The 18059-nt window shown below is 36.4% G+C and overlaps 1 protein-coding gene across 5 annotated transcripts in view; it reads right to left on the bottom strand.

The window, feature by feature from the left end:
- Positions 1-18059, bottom strand: part of NRG1 (neuregulin 1) — a 274308-nt gene that overhangs the window by 4739 nt on the left and 251510 nt on the right. For 2 of the 5 annotated variants that reach the window (XM_006859980.1, XM_006859978.1), the window contains 4 exons: positions 17649-17716; positions 5199-5301; positions 3512-3638; positions 418-548 (listed from right to left, as the gene is read on the bottom strand). In XM_006859980.1, the coding sequence (XP_006860042.1) occupies positions 418-548; positions 3512-3638; positions 5199-5301; positions 17649-17716 (429 nt within the window). Of the gene's footprint in view, positions 1-417; positions 549-3511; positions 3639-5198; positions 5302-9861; positions 9886-16500; positions 17081-17648; positions 17717-18059 lie in introns of those variants that run through there. The other 3 variants (XM_006859977.1, XM_006859979.1, XM_006859981.1) reach the window with 3 other exon arrangements.

Consider the following 18059-nt stretch of genomic DNA (forward strand, 5'->3'; position numbering starts at 1 on the left):
CAGGTTTAGCTATTTAACTAATTCTTACATTCAATTTCCAGGAAAATACAACTATTGCAGGAAATCAACTTCTAAGCATCACAAAGAATCAAAGACAGACTTTTTGAGCACAGTGAAACAATTCATTAGGTGAGAAAGCCAATTTCTAGAATGAGGTGTGAGAAATCAGTGAGGTATGTATATATCATAATCCTCATTTTTTAAACGACAGAAAAATTGATGCTCAAATTTAAACAGCAATTGAGTGGCAGAGCCAGTTGATGTCCAAAGTCTGTTTTTGTCCAAGAATCTTACGTTTTACTGTACATCACTACCTCATAAGTGTACCTGTTTAATTCCTAGACAATGAGAGCAAAAGGCAATGTGCAGAAAGTAATTCTTGAAGAAATGCCATAACATTTAAAAAAATCCTCATACCTGTGACTAGGGGTCTGGGTGACCGTGGTGGAATGATGAGTTGTCGAGGTGTAGTGGCTGGTGGAAAAAGATGTCTCTGCTTCTCGCTCAACAATATGCTCACTGGAGATAACATTTTTAGACACGTATTGCTGGATAAACAAAGACACAATTTGAAGATTCATGTAAATGAAAATACTAACACTTTCACACAACAAAGCTATTCTAGTACACGTGCTTCATAATAAATACCATGTCTTCAATAGCCAGATGGCAAACATTTTCCTGGCTGCCGTAGCATTTAGGTTAGATGAATGGAGTTAATGATTGTGCACGTAATATAAGTCCTACAATCACAACTACATTATCAGAAAAAGACCTATTTTTTCCTACTTTGTTTCCAATTGATAACATGACAAGAATTCAGAACAAACATCTGCCCAATATTCACTTTTATTATAGTTGCAGGTCAAAGAAGACTAACAGATATTTGAATGAACCAGAAGTATAGAGATGATTTCTTTTATTTCATATTTCCAGTCAGTAGAAGGGGTGAAAACAAACTCCTATTTTTTTGCATCTATCTTTCCTTTTAACTTTCCCAGTGCTCACGATGTCCTATGGATGTGACTGTAATTTTTAACTAGCTGCCAGTCTGCCAGTGCTCCTGACAAATCTGAAGAATGATGATTACTAAGGTCAGAAATCTTGACTAAGCCATAAAATATGTTGTTAAGTGCCATTGAGTCAGTTCCGTCCTATAGCGGCCCTGTATAGAGGGTTTTCTATTTAGTTCAAGTAGATTCTACTTAATTTTCATCATCAGACCACAATGTTTATTACTGTGTTCTTTCAGTGAGAGAGGTCCATTTTGAAGTTATGTTTTGAATGCTGTTAGTATTTACAATAAATTAAGTTAATTAACAGGAAAAAGGATTCCTGGTGTTACACTGTAGAGTAAGCAAGGTCGGTTTGAACTGCAAGGTTGGTGGTTCAAACTCACCAGTCACTCTTTGGAAACTTTGTACAGGGTTGCTACCAGCCAGAAATGACTCAAAGATCCTTAATAACAGCAGGAAAAGGAATATGACGGAAGGGAAAAATATTCTCAGATGAAAGAGGGCACATTATAGTCCCTTTTTAGTGGGAGAAGCCACTTATAGTGGAAAAGCTATTTCTTGTGGATCTTCCTATCAAGTGCATCTAGCTTGCTTTAAAGAAAAGGTGATGAAGACATCAGCAAATTTGTGACCTATTTCTAATCCATGTACAATTTCACTTTTACTTCTCAAAGGTTAAGTAAGTTTAGCAAATATAATGAAAATGATATTTAATTATTATTATACTTAAATGCTATTGGGCTAAGTGTTTTATGCAGATTATTTTACTAAATGTTCCTAAGAATTTATGAATAAAGTATTATCTTCAGGTCTGTTTTCATAATTAGATTCTAAGGCTTAGAATAGCTAAAGCCCAAATTCACATAGCTTGAGCCATAACTAGAATTCAAGGAATCATTCTACTTTCTATATATTATATCAGACATGGTGGTGTTGGTAGGGGTGTGCCAGAGAAGGTTCTGACACATAGAGATCCTGCATAGGGTTTCTGAGGCTATAAATATTTATGGAGTAGAAAGCTTTATCTTTCTTCCACGGAACAGCTGGCAGTTTAGAACTGTTGACCTTGAGGTTAGCAGCCTGATTCATAACCACTATGCTACCAGAGCTCCTATAACATACATAGTAACAGATTATAATTGCTTCTACAGTGAATGCATTTATCTACTGTGCAGAGAATTCTGATGAACACTGAAAAGAGGACGAAAGCAGCCAAGTATGTTAATATACTTGTTGTTACATGCTGTCTAGTCGGTTCTGACTCATAGTGACCCTGTATAGGGTTTCCAAGGAATGACTGGTGAGTTTGAACCACTGACCTTGCAGTTCAAACCGACCTTGTAGTCCAGTGCCACACCAGGACTCCTAACATACTCGTACTAGCACCTTCCCCCAAAAATCTCTTGAATGTTTTGCTATAAGACTTGATAGTGGTATAAATCCAATTCTGAACTTGGGTCTATAGCATATCTGTTCATACAAAGTATACCTTATTCAGTTGAATAGTATAACTTCTTTCAAAGTTTTAACTATAAAAAGCCAAACATTAGGATGGAATTTTTCAAAAGCAAGAACTATTTTGGAATAAATAGAAAAAGGTTGGCTGTTGTTTGTTACTAACTAGATGTGTGAATTCTGGCCCTTATCTGTGAAAAAAAAGGAGGTTTGAAAGATGACTTCTACCCATTGTCCAACATCTAATTCTCCATCGTATCATCATATTTTATGCCAAGTACTTGGTAAAGTACAAACAAAATATTTGAATGATTAAGAATATTTTTAATATTGAGGGTTTGATTTCATGTCACAAGAACCAGGGAATAAGATCATTGTATTTGTGTGCCCTTATTTCTTCCTGTATAAATCAGAATCAGTAACCCAACCCACTGCAGTGATGGAGTCGATTCCAACTCACAGGGATTCACAAAGAGTTTCCAGCCTGTAAACAATCTCTACTGGAGCAGACAGCCTTATCGGTTTCGGCATAGCAGCTGGTGAATTTGAACTGTTGATTCAGCAGTCCAACAGGTAAGCTACCAAGATTCTTTATTTCACTATAAAATGCCTGTAGTAAAATAGCTCTAAATTTCTTGGTTCAGGTATCTGTACTAATCATCCTTCATTTCCAAATTACACATGTATTTATATATATATATACATATATATATAAGTTTATCATTTTTGTATTGTAAATGTTATTATTTTTTCTTGCTTCCACTCCTTTTCCCTAAATTTTGTCCTCCTGGTAAAACAAATCCAACATGATTATTCCAACCCCTTAATGAGCACTTTATAAGAGGAAATGTACTGGTTTTACAGTAACCAAATCCACTTTAAAAAATGTCATTATTTTTTTCCTGGAGAAACTTCAGATTCCTGGAAACCATGGTGATTAATGGCGGCAGCTAAGAGCTTAAGAGCTTTACAAAATAAACTTGAAGACGACTGAACAGAGAGAGATGCTCAGTTTTTCCCACTGGCCAGCGTCAACGTACATTCACCAATTGAACGTTCTCAGGAGGTGGGTTAGGATGGTGAGGCCCATTTGCCATGTTCACCATGTTGTTTCGCTCGGACCGAAGGCTCTGCCGAAGCCGGTCGTGAAGCTTTTTCCGCTGTTTTCTGTGTATGAAAAAGGGATTCATTCACTTTTCTATTAAATACATTTCTTACTACAGTCAAACTTTTCTTCTACTGACACCTACAAGTAACTCAAGGAAGTGGATTAGTGACGGGGAAGAGGAAAAAGAGGGTGGCACTTCATATGTTTGATCTGCCTGGGAACAGACATAGAATAACATATCCTTTGCAAATACATTTAAGAAGCAGTAAGGGGTTCTTACTGAAATTTGCTGTACTGCTAAGAGCTAAGGCAAAAAGAGAAGAAAACAAGAAGAGTCAAGTTGTATATTTGGCTAAAATCCCAACTTTCCTAATAAATCCAGCTTTGTAAAGTTAACAGATGGTCATATGTCTTAAAAATTTGTGCTGTACAACTGATAAGATTGGATTAATTTATAGTTTTCCATGTGACTCTCTTAAGAAAATGTACTTTTGAATCTGTATATTACACATAGTGTGCAAGAACATGTATGGCATGTATATGCATGAGAATATGGACTCATTTTGCCAGTAGGTTTTTGCAAAATTGTAACAGGATCTTACTCTAGTAATACTTTTTGCATAATGAGGCTATGAATATTGAAATATTAAGACTGAACCTCCTAAGACTCATAAGGTTGATGCTTTGAAAGTTTATCTCAATTACACAATTTGAGAAAACACAATCCATGCTATTGATTTTGTGGTACAAAAGCATATTGTGTTGGTTCTTTAGTGAAGCATTTAGAGCATAATACTACTACTCACTGCATTGAAACCACTGATGATATTCATATATAAAATCATGATCATTATCATTATAAAAGAGAATTATAAGTAAGAAATATTATGAAGACACACAAATAAAAGAAATCCTATTAATTTAACATTATTGAAACTTGCAATAGAAGATACATGCAAGAGGAAAGTCAAGGGAATTACTTATATAATTCCATGTATATATAATAAATACAGTAATTGTATTTGCTAATGTGAACCAAATTTAAACAACCAAGCACAGTGAACACACATCTGTTTTAATGTCTTGTTCCTTCATTGTTTCAAAGTTTATTTTGCTTGGTTTTTCCTTCTACAAGATTCCTTTTCCACATTTCACACGTTGAGAACATTTGTATTAGTGATCTAATTGGATAGACTTGAAAAGTAATCATGATAACTTTCAGAAAACTGCATTTCAGTAATAGCCAAGTGCTTCCTTTACCTCCCAAGTTTCAGTGCAAATTGTCCAATTTGTCTTCTGCAGCAATATAACAAACCCACCCTTGTGTCTATCTCTTACCTTTTACCACAAACACAACGCACATGTGTGCTCTTCCAACCTGTGTCCTTCCAACCATACTCTCATTCATGGGGCAGTGGTCACTTATCAAAAACCTTCTGAACACTATTTATCCCACAAATAGAGATTTCTAATGTATGTGATGAGGTAAGGACCTTGAAGTGGATTCTTCAGAGGAAAAAAGCAGGGAAAGTCTAGCTTGGGAGACTGGTTTCTGCAAAGCCTATGCATTTGATCCCTCTCTGTGCTAAGAGCATAAGACGTGGAGGAGAAAGGTTTACTTGGTTTTGCAGTAGGCCACCACACACATGATGCCAACCACAAGCAAGGCGATGCAGATGCCGGTTATGGTCAGTACTCTCTTCTGGTAGAGCTCCTCAGCTTCTGAAAAGGGATGAGAGCAGATGTCACCACAGCACAGACCACTTACACATGCCAAGACTTAACATTATATGAGTTGGCATGCGACATGAAACTGTTCAAGTTCGTAAAAAACTAGAGCTATGACAATTCATTACATCTACAAATGTACTTTGAACTGTATCTGTATACTGAGCACCAACTGTGAAGACAGTTGGGGCCATGTACAATTAAAAACATGTTAAAGTATAAAATTAATCATAAGCTATAGATATAGAAGTATAGAAGGTATGATCTCAAACTAGCAAATCATGAACATTAATTATAAAATAACCATTAGGTTAAGACAGTGTATTTTGTTTTGAAAAACCTCTTGCAAAGACAACAGGAATCAACACAACAAAGGAGCTGGGATTGGCACTGCTGCATCCCCCACCCCCACCTCCATTCCCACCCCCACCACTCTGGAGCTCTACTTCCTCATTTTTATTTCCCAGCTGTTTTGTGTCATTATTTTATATTCCAGTGGTCTTTGCAAAGAACCATTTCTAATTAAAAATAATAAACTAAGAAAACATCTGCAAACATGAGCTTGGCTTGTAGTTAGCAACTAAATCAAGGTAGGATCCCAATGATTTAACCATAAAATGAGAACACAAGATGCCGCACAAGATTAAATAACATGGCACTGCATCACAGAAAGCCTAGTAGTATGGGTAAGAGAGTTCTGCACCAAAATGAAGATTTATCCTTTGGGGAGCAATTGTTATTAGTTCGCCAACTGTCCTTAGAGAATTGGTGTATCTATATAAAGAGATCACTAGCACAAATGATGTGTGATTTGGAATATATTGCATATTGGTGTGTTTGCCAACTTGGCAAATTAGCTAATGTAGGTTACTCTAAGGAAGGGTGATACTTAGAACTTTAAACTAAGGCCACACTAGTGCACCGCAAATGCAAGCAGATTCTCCAATTCACAACGTTTTTCAATTTGCAAATCGGCTTCTTTTGGGGGTAATTTGATTATACCCAGGTAGGTCAGGTTCTTAACAAGATTTGTGGATTTAATGGTGACCCGATCCCTAAGGACCTGAGTTTCCAACAAGTCTAATTATACTTATTGGAAAAAAATTCACAAGTTCACTCTGAAGAGAACTGAGATGGTACATAATAAACAGGGTAAACTATTTACTTGCCATCCTAATAAAATGGTCAAGAGCTTGGAGAATGTTGTACAAATGAAACCCTTAAGGAGTATTTCCAATTTGTATTCCTAGTCTCTGGAATGCCACCTTTTTCTCTGTTGAGAAAGGACAACCCCAAAAAAGCTTTCTTGAAATGAAAAAGTGAAATTTAATTTCTATGATACAGTGAGCCTTATCGTTAAACCAAACATTTCCTACAAGCCGAGCCCATGATAATTAAATTCCAGTTAACAGATCAGGAACATTGTCAAATCAAATTAATATAGCACTGATTATTATTAACAGGAGGGGGAGGAGAACAGAAGTCAGTGGATAAAAGACTAGAACGCTGCACAGATTATTCAAAAAAAAAAAAAAAAAGTTTGAAGTGGAAAGAAAAAATAAACCAAGAGGACAGACAGACTGACAGAATGACAGAATGACTGAACAAGTGAGGAAGTAAAGTACAAGGGAAAATAGGGTTAAAAGTTAAGGAGCCATCTGAAGTCCCTGGCACAGCATGCCTGATACTAAGGGAGGAAAAATAAACAAAGAAAAGAAAACCTGAGAGAGGAAATGCTTGGGTGGGGGATAAAAAGTGGATGCAGAGTTGGAAGGGTGATCCCATACAGCATAACTTCTAACCTAGGCTAGCTGGCATGTGGAAGCCACAATTAGAAAGCAAAGCAGCTGGTGACTTGCAGTGAAGCAACGCACCAAAAACAGTGGTGTCACATAGTTACTGTGTGCACAAGTCAAATGCGGACAGGACATCTGGATGCTCATTTGTTAATTGCTTGTATCTGCCTCCCCACCCCCATAGCCTCAGGACAGGAAATTGAATTTTATGAGGTGCTAATCTGTGAGCTGATGCCACTGTACCTCTTCCTTGACCTTTGCATCCGGATCAGGTTTAGTAAGTCTAGAAAGTTGACATACTAGTCCGGCGCCATGGACAAAAGACCACAGGGAAGGGCTCCCTTGGCTGTGAGGAGTTGGTTAATAAAACAATACATGGAGTGGAAGTACTGTTGCCCTGCTTGACTGTGTCTTCTTCCATTTCCCCTAGTATTTCATCTTTTAAAACTATAAGACCATGGTACCTACCACCTTTATATTCTACCTTTAGAAATGTCTGCAAATGTAAAAATGGGGATATGTATGTAAGAGCCAAAGGAAAAAAGGCATCATGCATATTCTCAGGGATTCTTTTGATAAGTTTTCTGTGATTGTTAATTCAATAATAGATTCGAGTTGGTTCTGTGAACAAATAGCTCACCCTTTCTATGTTATATAGGAACACATAAATTCTCCAGTAAAATCAGACACGGAATGGATTATTTTATGGAAATAAAAAGGTAGCTTGGTTAAGGCCAATGGATAATATGAAACATTAAATGAACCAATTAAAGGAAAGGTTCATAGAATATAATACAGTTATGGGATTGGTTTTTTGCATTTATATCAGCATTGGCAAATGCACTACATGCTTTTCAACTAAACTTTGCTTTGATTTCCCTAAGATTTATATATAATATTAATGTGTTAATGTGGCAAGGGAAAATATTTGAATAATATAAATGATGGAATCTTTTATTTTGCTTTTTTTCATATTGTAAAAGGGTCAATAGGGCAAAAGTAAATTAGAGGCAGGAGTTAAAAAAAAAATAATTTTTTTTTTGTCTAGTTGGTGGGTTTGCCTTAATGAGTAGAAACGGTTCCGAAACTTTAATTTAACTGGGAGTATCATAGTCACATCCAGCATAGTTTCCAGTCTGATATGACCATGCTAAGAGACAGAGCCCATGTCTTTTTTAGTTTTAGTTGACCTTTAAGGTCTGATTTTCCTTAAGGATGAGTGTAGAGGCTTAATGGGTCTGAAGCAATAAAGCAAGAGAAAGATGCTGTAATGGATAAAGGGGACAGTCTTATTCCCCCTGCAATAAGGGTCAGTTACAAGAAAGATGAGGCTTTCTGCTCCCATAAAGATTTACAGCCTCGGAAACCCTGCACAGGGTTGCTATGAATTGGAACTGACTCCATGGCACATAACAACAACAAAACTCTTTTCAGAAGTGGAACAATTTTCATCTTAAGAGCATTAACCCATTCTCCTAGCAAACAATTCTCCTAATATAGACAGTGTGTCACCTACTGATGGTGGTACATCCTTTTGCACTTTGAATTTTTGGGAAATGTCCTCCATTATACAAACATGCATGTTCAAAGATTTGGAAACACTCCCCACCAATTAAGAGTTTTTTTCTGAGAATGTGGTTTTGAGGTGATGGGCAGTTGAGTTTCTATCTCTGTGATTGTTAGAGATTGCTACCACTTCATGTATCACTGATTCTATAAGGGACATTAGGTATAGGCTGTGAGATTATTACTCAAAAGTAGCAGCAACTACTGGTACCCTGGCTTCACACAAACCCAAGACCAGCTGGATGGTGAGATGTCCTGTTAGCCAGGATCCTGCTTTGTTGACTAAACACACCACGTGGTAGGCCTGAGTATCCTGTTTAGTGAGAGCAGCTAGGGTTGCTCTGTGGTGCCCCAGTGAAGGTGGCAAGCATCCCTGCTCTGTTCCACACTCAGGTTTTTTGTTTTTGTTTTTTTTTTTCCAACTATTTAGGATGAAAGTCTTCAAAATGAGCATCCCCAAATATCATTGGCTCATGACTTATTCTCTATATATTTCCAGTATGAAAATCTCAATTGGATTACTTGTCTGGATAATTTTAGTGGCTTAATTTTAATTCTTTCAACACTAAAATCTCTATCTGAAATAGTGTAAGGCATATTTCTCTTTTCATAAAATAATGTTCATAAAATAATTAAATTGATTACATTCGTGCTTAAACATCTCCAGAAAATTAGGGTAATCTAAATTTATGCCTATAATATGGTGTTGTGGGGTGAAAGCTTTCTCTTTCACTAGAAGATGATTTTTTACTTTGTATGTCAAACTCCTTTCAGTCTAAGATGTGATGTGTTTCTTAAGAGGATGCATTTAAAAGCTTTTGTTCTCAGTTTTCTTGTCTGATTCTCCTGTCACCTTCTGTACCACTCCAATTTACCCCAGATTTAATATACCACCATAGCCAGATCCAATCAGTGGATCAAGCGATGTAGGAGACTTATGAATTTGCAGCAAGTGAGGTGATTGTTTAACCCTAAATGAAGCTTGGGATTACAAAAGCTGCTGTGCTCAGTAACATTCCGTTAAACTAATCATAGATTGAAGGCAAAGAAATCATTGTTATAGCTGTATGTCCCCTTCTAAAGAAAAAGCAAATTAGTTAGGAACTGAAAGGTAAGAGTAGGAAACAAAAAAAGATTTAAGCTCATAGTCTCTAAATTCTGCAGGCTAAAAGGAATGATGATTGGTCCATACCCATAAATTCAATCCCAAGATGCTCTGCCAATGCAGAAAGTTGACAAAAAAAGAAAGAAAGGGAAAAAGTTTCAGAAAAGAGCAATACACTGCACTCCAAAACACATTACACATGACTATTACAGCTTTCTGTGCGTGCACATTGAACAGGGCAGAAGGTGGGTGATTGGCAAAGCAGTGCTCAGGTAGCTCCTTCTGGCCCGTCTAGGGAACCTCTCTTTTTCAGAGGTGTGCAAATGCCAGGACTCTGTGTCTCTTTTAACCCTTGAAATACTTGACTGAAGGGGAAGTTATTTTGTCTGTGTTGTTCTCTTCTTCATTGTTCAGGAATAAACATACCGAACTGTCAGAAAAGGCCTGAGAAAGATCATTTCAATCCTCTCTTTTTAAAAAACAGGTGCAAAATTCTAGGGAGATGAAATATTTAATCCCTAAACTCACAGTAAGGAGCTCTGGTAGTGAAGTGGTTATGAATGAGGCTGCGAACCTTAAGGTCAGCAGTTCGAAACTACCAGCTGCTCCGCGGGAGAAAGATGAGACTTTCTGCTCCCGTAAAGATTTACAGCCTCGGAAACTCTGTACAGGGTAGCTAAGGGTCAGAACCGACTCAACGTCACTTAACAACAACAACAAACTCACAGTGGCAGGAGTAGAAACCAAGAGGACAATAGTTTGGTCTGACATTTTTATCATGCTGTTATCTGTTTTCAGCATTTTTGAGTAATTTCTTCAAAGTGTTTGTTGCTTTGGCAACTTTTAGAAAATGCATCTACTTCTTTTCTCCTATCCTTTAATTTTCTCCACAGTTTATATGATTTCATTCACAGAAACCCTCGGACCAAAAAGCCAGACAGGACAGAGATTGAATTTGCTTTCAGTTTTTTCATATCATTCCTGTGTGGCACAGGACAGCTCTTTATACTATTTTCAAACTATAAAAAGAAAAAGAGGTGGGTGAGGGGGTGTATTCTTGAGGTCCTCATTATGCCCTGAAATATCAGAGAGCAAATTAGATGATAGGTCCATGGTGCTAAGTTTTCCCCAAGAAACCATTTTAAAGGATGCCCTACCGCAACCCCGTCATTAGGGCCCAGGCACAAGAGGATCTGCCCCTTGGAAAGTTCTCAAATGTGTGAGGCCACAGTCAGTAGGTCTGGTGGACTCTGACTCCAGAGACTCCAGATTTTCAGGAACAACAGAACCTGCATGAGCTCAAATAAGGAGATAGGGAAAATGGACCAAAAATAAAAAATCACTTTCCATTCTTGGCAAAAATTAGCAATCAAATTCCAAGACACTTTTAAGACTTCAATTACATCTGCACGTGAGGTGGGGTGGCTAGCAGGTGGTTAAATAGGGCACAAACTAAGTCAGAGGTTCAGGTTGTATGTATTACCTTCACTTGATTACATTTGAGAGATACCAGGGAACTCAACAATGGGAGAAGCATTTCCTACTTTTGATAAAAATGTGGGTCAGGAGTCCTTCTCCACAGAAGTACAAATCTGGAAGAGTTAACTCACAAATAGAGGGAATGCATATAGGAGTGTCTTAGTTTCAGGTTCTGCCTCTGCCATGTACATGGACAGTGACTTCAGACAAGTTAATTTCTCACTGACAAATACTTATCACACATGTCTCACAGGTGATCCTGAGAAAGCTGTGAGTCATGTGGCTTCCCAAACCCCATGAACTCTAGTGTCAGCAAGCAGCAGGGGGAGCTACAGATAGATCTTGAAATTCGCCTTAAGCTACCTGCTGCATTTAGGCTGAGTTTTTTTTATCAATTGCATGGCCAGGAAAATTCTGAAGGGCCCTGGGGTATATCCATAAATACAGTCTTTAGAAACTTTCCGCCCCACTTAAGGAGATGAAGCTACCAGATTTAAAAAACAAAACAAAATCAAATAATAAACACAGTAACAATGGGAATGTTTTTGCTGTTTGTGCTGTCGAATGGGTTCTGACTTATAGTGACCCTGTATAGGATTTCTGAGGAGTGGCTGGTGGATTTGAACCACTGATCTTTCTGTTAGCAATGCAGTGCTTATCTAACAGTGCCACATCAAGTCTCTGATAATGGTAAAAGGAGACACTATATATTATACTTGTATCTGTGAGAGTCTCTCTGTACTTCAGAGTACACAGGGAAAGAACTAAATCTTTCATAACCCAGTGTTGGGAGGGGAACTTGGTTGCACAAAGTTCACAGCAAAATAACAATGCATTCAGATCTAAATGGATTTCATGGCCTCAGGAAAACAGTCTATTGTCAGATTGACTTGTGTTTTGCCCTTTAGATAAACTTGGGGAAGTCAAGGTGAAAAAAACTCATTTTTGAAGGAAGTGGACAATAAATTTCTTATTCAATTCCATGAGGGTGTGATGCCATTTTCTTCTCTAGACTCCTCCTCACTTTTCCTCCAACCAGTCAGTATATTTTCAGGGTTAAAATTAAGAGATAACTACATAGATTCTTTCCAGAGAATCATGACTCCATGTCTACGTGAACACTGCTAATGATCTGTATTAGTTACGTAGAAAGCTTGGTTAAGTCTTCAATAAAATTAGTGGCATGCCCATGCATACATATTACTGCATTTACAGTTTTATAGGTAAGTCTGTGAGCCTAACTATGTAATTTAATTTCAGGGGAAGTCATTCATATCAGGCAGCTCCAATTTCAATAATTCAATGGGAAATTGGTACTTAAAATTGAAATCTCTTCTGGCCATAAGCCCTAACAAGGAAACAAGCGGAGGAAGCATGCATAAGTCATTCTAGACCTGAAGCAAATGCTGCTATCATTTATTTGCCCTATTGGTAGCTATATTCCTTTTGTTGTAAGTCATAAGGAACAGAATCCACAAACACTTTTCGTTCTCTGAAGAGATTACTTTCTATCTGTTATATTTAATCTAATGTTGGTATAGGCTCATTATGAATCACATGCTTCCTATTGAACTTCTGCCTAGCCACTACATTTTTCAAATTAAATTAATAATTCAAAAACACAAAGGTTACTGTAAACAATTTCGTTTCCTTTTCTACATGTGATTTCCTGCTGTGCACTAAGCAATATGAAAAATTAATTTAAATCTAGCAGTCTTCAGAAACTGTTGAATATGGACTCACTAATATTTTGTCTTAGGATTTTATAATTGTTTGGAGAAAGATGGTTAACCTGAAGGTTCATTTAAGCTTTCAATTTCACTAAAAGAAAAGAACAGTATAACTTTTTTTTTTTTTAAACCAAAGTCATGGTTTCTATTAAAGTTTGAAGACATTCAGAATTTTACTCTTAAGCATCTTGGGTCTACACTTGTAAGTAATCTCTAAGACGTGTGTAGTTTTCACTTTTTGTACCTTTGATGTTTCTACAGGAATTCTATCAACCCCATTTCTAAATGGGACCAAATTAGCATCTGCTTTTTAATTTTAGACTTACCTTTACAAATGTAGAATATGTGTTTTTCACATGTCACTCCGTATTGCTATTGAACCTTTTGAACTGTGAAAGGAGACTTTCTCCTTACTCCCAAATTTTCATGTGCATATGAGCACACAAGCACACAAAGACAAACACACACACAGAGTATAATCTCATTTAAGGTTGGAATTTGTGATAAGTCTATCATAGGTGGAATGTGTCTGTCAGCAGACTAGACTGTCAGCAAGATAAACATGTTGGATAAATAAGCTAATAATCACCACAGGTTACTTAAGTATTTAGAAATTAGATCAAATAATTTATGCACTAGTAACCTATGTTTCCAAACTAGTTAACCTACTTTGAGAATATACTTAAATGTTCTAAAACTGTACTCTTTAAAAATATACTATAATTTACATTAATTTATAATTGTTGTTGTTAAGTGCTATAAAGTTGGTTTTGACTCAAAACAACTCGATATAGGGTTTCTGAGGAGCAGCTGGTGAGTTTGAACCACCAACCTTGCCATTAGTAACCCAGTGTTTATCCTACTATTATATATTAGTTTATATGTAATATACTTACTTCATATTGCTTATAACTATTGAAGCTGTGTACACCTATTTCCTCTATAAACTGATTATGCACTGTCTGTATACACACAGTCACACTCACACACATACAGATGAACATGATTCTTTCCAATAGAAACTCAGTGCCAAGATAGGTCAAATTTAAAGCTGACTAATCTTGACAGTATTTTACTAAAAACTACAATAAGTGTTTTATTTTAGGACAAATTTCTGCTTTCAAGAAATTTATATAAAACATAATTTATTTCTTTCATTTGTGTTTTAAATCAGTTTTTATGAATCAGTAAATGCCCCACCAGACGTTCTAACCAGAAGAATCATTGTATGAAAATACCAATAATGCAAGTTATGTGCTAATAAACATTTTACAAAATTTTATGTTGTTTTAGAATGTTATTTTTTGTTATTTGAAAATGTGGTTTGGTAAAGTTTAGAATTGTTTCTCTTTGAAGCTGGGGAATATCTTTCTTTTAAAATTTAACTTACATTTCTTCAGATTTACTGAATACAAATAAACACTTAAATCTGAAAAATGGTCACTGTGACTGCAGTCCTTTATTGCACCCTTAATTGCTGCGACTTGAATCGAAAGCTCTTAAGAGTAGCAAAAACATCTTTATGTTCCTGCCTTCTCTGTGGGGGTATGCAGAGATAAAAATTGAGACTTTCAGACCCAGAGGTTAAGCATTCTTGTATAAGACAGCTTTGAGCAGCAGTCTCTGACTAGAAGGTCTTCGTTTTTCAGGTATATGGCACCTCAGTCATTACATATTTTGTTTATAAATGGGCTTCCTAAATTGTGTTAAAATCAGGTTAAATACCAACACGCGTTTCCTGGATGCCTTCCTAAACTGTCATTTAAGGCTTAGTAAAGAACTGATTTAAGGAAGGCCACTCAGAAATTCAGAAATACATAGTAGCCATTTTTAAGTGATGTCTTATGAAAGAGAAAATGGTCTAAAAGAGGTTAAGCACATTTTTTATTGCCAGATATAACTAACTCCATTATTATTCTGGGAAATACCTTGGTTTGAATGCTTTTCTCTACATAGTACCCTGCACTGCCTTCAAAAAACAAAGAAATTCTCTATAACATCAATTATAATTACACTTAAGTAGTCAGAATTTTCATTAAGTTCCAAATTATAATTTGAATGCCTTTTTATGCCATATAGATTTGCTAAAGCTATGCTATTTGAATACAAACGCAGTTCTAAAAAGAATGGGTTTTCATGTGGTAAATAAACTTTTATTCTCTCTGTTTAGTGTTCATCTTATCTGCCTTTGTAATATTAACCTATAGCCATAGAGAGGAAAATTTTATCTACTAAAGGCATACTATTTAAATCTTTGTGAATAAAGCCAAGATTGTATCTGAAATTTTAACCATATCAATTTATCCATTTTTTAAACAGAAAATGGCTTATGCCACATCTTTGATAAATTCATGTAAATAAATTTAAATATAAAAGATTTGTAAATTCATGTAAATATAAAAGACCTACCCGCTTACTAAATAAATGATTAAATATCATGGGTTGAGCTCTGGTAGCGTAGTGGTTACGAATCGGGCTGCGAACCTTAAGGCCAGCAGTTCGAAACTACCAGCTGTTCCGCGGGAGAAAGATGAGGCCTTCTGCTCTCGTAAAGATTTACAGCCTCGGAAACCCTGTACAGGGTCGCTATGGGTCGGAAACGACTCGACGGCACTTAACAACAACAACAAACTTCATTATGGAATTCATTCTGATACCTCCCTAACAATGTTACTATGAGTTCCAGAACCTTATGCTCTGCATGCATGTAGATAAGCTTACCACATTGTTTCTCACGTTATGGCAATTTAAAGTGCAATAACCTATGTGAAATATTTTTCACGGTGAGCAACTGACTCTCTAGATCAGGGATTGGCATACTATGGCCTGCTGGCCAAATTTAGCCTGCTGCCTATTTTTGTAAATGAAGTTTTATTGTAACACAGTCATGCTCATTCATTTATGTATGACCTACAGCTGTTTATGTGTTACAGTGGCAGAGTTAAGTAGTTGTGACAGGAGACTGTATCACCTGCCAATCCTTAAATATTTACCAACTGACCCTTGACAGAAGAAGAAAAAAAAGCCAACTCTTGAGCTAAATGAATAACTATATGGAGTTTGTTTTGAATGCAATGCTTTGAAAGCTCCAGGGCGGACCAAACTCTAATGGTCCCTGTTCACAAAAGAAACACAAAAACATACACTAGTTATTTATGCAATTATATAAAATCTGAATTGTTTCTTATTGGGATGGTGTTCAGAACTTTAGGAAGCCACAAAGCCTATCACAATTTCATAGCTCTGCATTAAAAAAACACAAATATATGTATATATTGTTGTTCCCTAGGGTTGAACGGTTATATTTCAAATTAAGTAATGAATATTGAAATAACATGTTTCTCCCCAAGCTTATCTTTAAAATTAACTAAAAAAAATATTTAATTGTTCAAACTAGTCCTAAATTACCTGAATTACTCCCTTAGCAATATAAGTGGAAGTGAGGCTAGCTCACTGCTGTGAAATGTTTGTTTCTAATTTTCCTACTCAATGCTTTTGTATACCTAAATGCAAACTGTTTGGTTAATGAAGAGAAACACCTGAACTCTTTTTATTATGTTTATTTGTTATAAATAACACATTGTCAATCAAAATTAACTTACCATCATTTCAGTTGTATATGGATTACAATTTAGCAACATCCTTTTCTGAATGTTGTCATTTTATAAAGAAGATGGACTGTTTAGTGGAATGATTTTTATTTTATCAATAAAACTGAGACTTTTAAATGCCTTTATTGTCATTTCACTGTTTGATATTGACTATCATTTTGTATTACATTATTCAATATCAACTTCAGAAACATTTGGAGCCTCACACACCTATTAGTAGTAACTCAGAGCCAACTAGTCACGAACAGAGGAAGTAATACAATTGCTTTTGTTAATGTTCTCATGCGACAGGCAGAGGCAGTCAATATTAGACCTGGTAAAACACATCTAGCTCTAGGTGAAATCTGAGGGGAGATGCAGCAACAAGAAAGCAGCACCGACTGAGCATGCTCCTATTCAGGCAGAGACAGAAAGGGAGTGGACGTACTGTAGAAGCTGGCCATTACGTAGTTTTGGCAGCGATCACCAGTAAACTCATTTGGGCACCTGAGAGAAGAAACAAAAAAAACAATGGTAGAAAAAACAGAGAAAAAGAAAAGAGGTGAATATATGCTAGAAAGAAGCTCCTTCAGTGTCAATTGACTGAACTTGGTGAGTTCACCCTCAGGAACAGAATCTTTGTGCTAATCATGGCTTTCAGACTCTGGCATTTCCCCAAATGATTAACATTTTGGACAAAAATGTATAGTGTTTGGGTTTGTATGACAGAAAAGTCCAAGTATTTCAAGTGACTGCTTTCCTTCAAAGTGAGCCACATAAAATTAAATCTGATTTATTCCTCTCAGTTTTCCATTTAAAGAAAACATTTTTGTGTGTGGGGTTAGCTTGCCTGCCATGATTGCCAGCAACACTCATTAGCCAGATGGGTCATTCTTCAGGGTCCATGTTGAGGTACAGTCAAACAACATCATATTTTAGAGGGTAATGCCCTGAGTGGCTGAACCATAATTAGAACAAAAGGAAATCAGTTACAACTGAGTTGGAAAAACACCAAGTGATAGTGACTGTTGCTGTAGTTTGGGGAGAAAGCAGATTTCAGATTATTTTAACATACTTTCTTGGTTTTGGACTTTCATGGGCACATTTTCAGTACATCTTGCTCCAGTGAATCCAGGTTGGCACCTAGAGGGCAAAAATGTGATAAGCAATCGAACGCTAAAGACACTGAACTTTCAGACTGGCAACTTTCCTCCTATGGAATATGGAGATTCCTATAAATGACCTGGTTACTGAACAACATAAAGAAAAAGAAAAGACAAACATATAGGAAACAGTGTTCCATGAAAACTGTGGGTTATACATTTTTGTTGTTTGCTTCAGTCTTCGAAAGAACAATTAACTGAAATTTAACTACAGTGAAGTTAATGAATTGAATTGGGGTGGCAGATAGGCCATTTTTCCTTGGGCAATTAACTCGTGTGCCACTGAGCAATATCCCTTAGAATGTTAAAAGAGCAGTTTCAAC

The sequence above is a fragment of the Chrysochloris asiatica genome, unplaced genomic scaffold, assembly GCF_000296735.1.
Source record: "Chrysochloris asiatica unplaced genomic scaffold, ChrAsi1.0 scaffold00035, whole genome shotgun sequence".
NCBI lineage: Eukaryota > Metazoa > Chordata > Mammalia > Afrosoricida > Chrysochloridae > Chrysochloris > Chrysochloris asiatica.